This window comes from Octodon degus, unplaced genomic scaffold, assembly GCF_000260255.1.
Source record: "Octodon degus isolate 3935 unplaced genomic scaffold, OctDeg1.0 scaffold00038, whole genome shotgun sequence".
Lineage (NCBI taxonomy): Eukaryota > Metazoa > Chordata > Mammalia > Rodentia > Octodontidae > Octodon > Octodon degus.
In genome coordinates this window covers 15700483-15706482 of record NW_004524614.1, presented here as the reverse complement: position 1 = coordinate 15706482, position 6000 = coordinate 15700483, and the positions used below count along the sequence as shown (strand labels likewise).

General features: G+C 37.8%; 1 protein-coding gene across 13 annotated transcripts in view; it reads left to right on the top strand.

Annotated features, from left to right (window-relative positions):
* Positions 1-6000, top strand: part of Supt20h (SPT20 homolog, SAGA complex component) — a 40181-nt gene that overhangs the window by 15797 nt on the left and 18384 nt on the right. For all 13 annotated transcript variants that reach the window (XM_023715018.1, XM_023715016.1, XM_023715019.1 and 10 more), the window contains 4 exons: positions 1522-1661; positions 1962-2118; positions 2199-2255; positions 5029-5100. In XM_023715018.1, coding sequence (XP_023570786.1) covers positions 1522-1661; positions 1962-2118; positions 2199-2255; positions 5029-5100 — 426 coding nt within the window. The remainder of the gene's footprint in view (positions 1-1521; positions 1662-1961; positions 2119-2198; positions 2256-5028; positions 5101-6000) is intronic.

The following is a 6000-nucleotide window of genomic DNA, read 5'->3' as shown; positions in this document are numbered from 1 at the left end:
GGCTGGCATGTGGTGCTGGGGGATTGAACCGAGGTCCCTGATGCTTTGCCAAGCTTGTTCTAAGTAGGTGCTTTAGACCACTGAGCCATCTCTCCAGCCCCTGTAATTTAATTTTTAAAAAAATTTTAATTCTTGATTGTGGCTTAACATTAGGATCTGTCCTAAGAATGTTCCATGGACTGATGAGAAGAATGTGTGATCTTTTTTCTATTGAATGAAATATTCTATAGTTATCTGTTAGATCCATTTGCTCAATAGTGTGGTTCAACTTAGATGTTTCTTTGTTGATTTTCAGTTTGGGTCATCTGTCTACTGTGGAAAGTAGGATGCAAAGTCACCATCAATCATGGTTATTAGAATCTGTCTCTTCCTATAAATTTAATACTATTTGCTTTTTATGTATTTGAGTCATGCTATGTGGTATGTATATATGTATAAATTGTTATATATTCTTGTTTAATTAACTATTTTGTCAGGGTAGTGTGAACTTCATTGTCTCTTTTTACAGTTTTTTATTTCAAGTCTCTTTTATCTGAAATGGATAGTTATTCCTGCTTGCTTTTTACTTTCATTTGTGATATATCATTTTTTTTTATTTTTTTCAATAGAATACAAAGTAATATTGATTTGATTTTTTTTTCGTGGTCCCAGGGATTGAACTCAGGACCTTGAGCTTGCCAGGCAGGCACTTATTCCACTGAGCTCTCGCCCCAGCCCACAAAGTAGTATTAAAACAGAAAAAAGTACAACAGATACAGAATTACACTTAACAAAGTAATATGAATTTCAGAGTACTTGTAGTAATACATAGTGTTTTCTTCCAACATGTAAAATTGGAAGAAGAAAAGAAAGAAGTGTATAAGAAATAAAGAAGAAAAAAGTACAAACAATTGAAAAAAGGAGACAAAATAAGTTATCTGCTCCTTTCATAGAACAGTAGAAATGCACTGTACATTTGTCCCAACAATCCTGCTTACAGACGTAGATCTCTCTCTTTCCTCCAGTCCCTCTCCTGTCCTTCTCAACTCAGCAGCTCTTTCCTTTTGAATAGATTCATTCCCTTTTACCAATAACTGTTATACCCTTCAGATTCCATTTTCACTTTCAGGCCCTCACACTTAGGAGACAATACGGTGTTTGCATATGCGGGTCTGATTTATTTCATTTAAGAATGTGTTCTCTAGTTGCATCCATTTACTGACAAAGGACTCAAATTTATCCAGTTTTGTAGCTGAATAATTGAAACTGTCCTACCAATTTGATTTGAAACTGTCTTATTGCTATTTGTTTCTCAATAAAATTATGGGAAAAAAAAAATGAAAGAAGAAAAAAAAAATTTGTGTAGTATCATTTGTGTATGGTTTTTTGTTTTGTTTTTGAAATGAAGTCTCACTAAGTACCCAGGTTGGCTTCAAATTCAGGTTTTTCCCAGTCAGCTTCCTGGGTAGCTGGAATTAAAGGTGTGTACCACTGCACCTAGTTTAAAAATGTTAAATTTGTTATTGACATCCACTCTTTCAGGAAGACAAACTTCTACTTGAGAGCCAACTGATTCTAGCTACGGCTGAGCCACTGTGTCTTGATCCTTCCATAGCAGTGGCCTGCACAGCAAACAGACTGCTCTATAACAGGCAAAAGATGAATACTCGCCCTATGAAACGGTAAGTGCCTTTGAGGAGAGTGAATCGAGAGGTTCTGTGATAAGTAGCTGTACAGTTTTCTATTTGTGATGTGTTTGTCTCCAGAATGTGAATGTCTGCCTGCCCCTCTAAACTGTCGCACAGATCCATGGTAATGGGCATCTTATCTTAGTCCTTTTATTTTACTGGTACCTAGACAGTGCTTGGCATGTGATACTGCTCTGTGACTATTTGCGATTTGATTGCACAATCAGTGCTTATTGGTCAAAATTATGTGTGAGTTTATTAACTTTGTTTAGTTCAAATCTCTTAATATTTTAGGTGTTTCAAGAGATATTCCAGATCTTCTTTGAATCGGCAGCAAGATCTATCTCACTGTCCACCTCCTCCTCAGCTGAAATTACTTGATTTCTTACAAAAACGAAAGGAAAGGAAAGCAGGTCAGCATTATGACCTCAAAATTTCTAAAGCAGGAAATGTAAGTATGTATTTAATAAGGCTTATACCAACAAGCCTCTTATTTGGAACTTTGTACTTAAACTATTTTTAATTTTTCAGTGTGTAGATATGTGGAAACGGAGTCCCTGTAATTTGTCCATACCTTCTGAAGTGGATGTAAGTCAAAAATTAGCTCTTGAACTATTTTATTTCCACATGTTTCGTATGTTTTGTCATTTATGTAGTTAATAATTATATCTTGAGGGAAAAGCTTAATTCTTTTAAAAATAAAATAAGAACAACTGCTTGCTTTTAGAAATTATAATCGTCACATGGAGTTACATGGAAATGTAGCCCTTTAGTTCTACATTTAGGATAAATTCTTTTTTTTTTTTTTCCTAATGTATTTGGTATAGGGTTTTACTATGTAGACAGGACTTGTAGTGATTCTCCTGTTTTCAGCCTCCCAAGCAGTGGGATTACAGGTGTGCGCCACCATATCCAGTCTCAATCGCCCTCTCAGTGCTCCCTGGGGGTGGGGCCAGCAAGGCATGCCAGGGTTTGAACCCTCGCTGCTGTGCTCCGCCTAAGCAGGCACTTTAGTCTTCTGAGCTATCTGGCTGGCCCTAGTTCTACATTTAGAACAGAAATAACTTTGAATATGGGATATATATGATGCTTCTGATTTTTTCATGTATTCATAATCTAATGGTCCCTCTCTCCTTTCTTCATAATCTGCCAATGATGCTCAAACTGTTTAAAGGTGGATAACACTGAACCAGTGGCCAGCATGAGGCATTTAAACAGTATTTTTCACTGATTTATGATACACATAAACTAGAAGAGATGATCAAAAAATACCATGGACATTAAACATTTATTATAATAAAAGACAGTACCACTACTCTCCTTCACAATACTACTGCTTATGTGAACACTTTGTTCTGCTATGTGAACTCATTGTTCTTGCCATTCCTAAAGCATTTCTGAAATCCTCTTTGATGAGCATCTTTACAAGATACAGTAAAAATTCAATAAATGCTACTGCTTACATGTCATCCACCAGAACAGCAGCCTCATAAAAATGTAAGGTGTATCCTCATCCACCTTGTTCACCAGATCTGGCACAGTGCAGCCTCAGGCTCTTCTCCAAAGTCAGGTGACCATGAAAGTTAAAACTTCCATTCAGGACATCAAGGTAGCCCCCGTAGCACAACTACAGAAAGTCACAGAAGACAGCTTCCATAACTGCTTCAGCAAGTGGCAAGAATGATGGGATAAGCGTGTTGGGGTGGGTGGGGAGCTGGTATTAGAGGGGGATTAATGGCAGCGTGTCTTTCATTATCATAAACTTTTACTTAGACACTGTATTTTTCTATCACACCTGTATTTTTCTATCACACCTTCACAGAAACAAAGGTAAGAGGAACATTCTGATTAGAGGTTCTATATATTCTTTTTTTATTCCCAGAGCTCTTTACAACTGTTCAATTATAATCTATTCTTTTGCATCTTTCCTTGGCTAGCAAAAGTAGTATTCCTCCTATGATGTAGAAAATCTGCAAAGCATGAAAGCAGAATAGAGTTTGGTGAAACAGAAGGAAGTAGGCTGCATGGTCTTCTTCGTAGCTTACGTGCTCTTGCAGACACAGCCCAAGATGAGTTGTCCAGTTTGAGCGGGGTGAAGTTGAGCTTTAGCGAGCGGTGCGGCATGGACATGGGTGTCTGAAGCCTCACTTGTGAAGCTACAGTGATGTGTGAGAGTCACCTGGGAAGCTTGTTGAATCCTAGATCACTGCTCACAAGTCTGCAGGGAAAGAGGCTGCCATTCTCACAGACTTGTGAGTTAGTGTTGCTGGGGCCCCACAGGCTGCAGGTTAATTATGGAAGAGCCACACAGGCTGTCACTTAAACCTACAGGTTTCAGATCCCAGCTCAGACCTACTTACTTAATCATGGTTTCCGGAAGAGGGATATTAAAAAAAACCTGTATTTTTAACAGTGCCTAGATGAATCTGAATTACTATATTTTTGAGGGGAAAAGGTTTTTCAAATCAAACTCAGCCCTAAGCATGCAAAGGATGTGCTGTTGAGCTATATCCCTGTCTCAGCTTTTTTTTTTTTTCTGTATTTTAGGGAAAGGTCTGGGTGTTCAGGGTCTCACTACTAGATCAGACTTGTAGTGATTCTCCTGTTTACAGCCTCCCACGTGCTAGCATTACAGGCATGTGCCACCACACCCAGTCTCAATTGCTGTCTCAGCTTGCCCCAGGGGCGGGGCCAGCATGGCAGACCTGGTCAGCTACTCTCAAGATTGTGGTTTCCAAGCGAGTGAGAACATTTAGTTTATGTTCTTAGGAACACAGAACATATAGCTCAAATCATCAGAAAGTAGAAAAGATTAAGCCAAGTGTAGTAATTGCACACCTGTAATCCCGGCACTCAGGAGGCTGAGGCAGAAAGGTTGCTGCTACAAGTTCAAGACCAGCCTGAGTTCCATAGTGAGATGACTCAAAAAAACAAAAAGCAAGACGAAACTAACAAAAACGAAAAAAATTTGAGAGGGTTTGAAACATTTTTCAACTTTAATATTTTATCGTCTTTCTAGTTTTGTTGCCCTTAATACCTTACAACTTCTGTTCCATTAAAAATTATGCCTAAAGGAATTTCTTTCTCAAACATTCCATTTTTACTGAAGGACATTTGTGTTGTCGGGTTAAAAGGGTAAAAAGAAAAGAGGCAATTAACAGCCAAAGAAATTCTACTTTTATCTTATTAGTAAAGTTGTTTTGATTGAGCACATCAAAATTTTCCGCTAATTAAGCATTAAGTAGTTGATGGTATAGTATTGAACCAAAAGTCAACATCGTTAGCAGTGTTTGCATTGTAGAGTACCCTTTGGTCAGAACAGTCATTGTGTTTGCTCCGGCATCTTGATTTAATTGTGTAGGTGGAGAAATACGCTAAAGTGGAGAAGTCTATCAAATCTGATGACTCCCAGCCAACAGTCTGGCCAGCACATGTAAGTAGCCATTGCCAGTCTTCCTTTCTCATGATGCTCTTGCTGATCTGAGCTCTGAATTCATTAAACATTCAGTTACTTTTAATCTGGAATCTTTTATTTTTCAAAAAGAAATAATTTTCTAGGATTTCAGTGAATTACAAGAAGGAATAATTATTTTGTCTTTAAATATAGGTTCCATTGTAAAGAGCTGTTTAAATGTAGCTGTTTAAATGTTTACTTTGGTGGCATATTTGTAGTTCTGTTTGCTTTTTGTTTCAAGTCAGTACATTCATTTAAGGGTATCTTAAAGGAAATGTTCTAATCTCTAATTGCAATAATAACTTCTGAAAGACAGTATAATGTATTAAATTAGATGAACCATAGGAATGAAATAACGTGAGATATTTTGCACATACAATTGTGTGTGGGGGCATGTGTGTGTGACTAAAGCTTTTATGTTTTACTTATAAACATTAGCAGTTTATGTGTCCAGCATGTGAAACTCCACTGGGTGTCTTGCTAGCTAATAGCTGCTCAGTTGGTGCTCCCATTCCCAGAGCACCATGTGACACAGAAGTCCTGTGCAGTCCTGTTGAAGGTGGAGAGGCAGGCAGCAGAGAGCCAGGGTGCCTGTGGGGACTCCAGGCAAGTCCCTCAGAGCTCGCTTAGTTAGCTGAAGTTGAGCTTGGTAATGCTAGTGCCAACCCTACAGCCATGATGATGTCTTGAGGCTGTACCCATAGTATGCTGACAATAATGTTCACTAAATGTTATTTTAATTATATTAATATTTTAGCTTACTAGTATCATTACATGTTCAAATTTCATTGTTATATGTTAATGCTTTACTAAAAAAGAACTATCTTAGCTTTTTTTTCAGAAAATCTTAATGCATTTCTGTAATCTAAGGGCCATGTA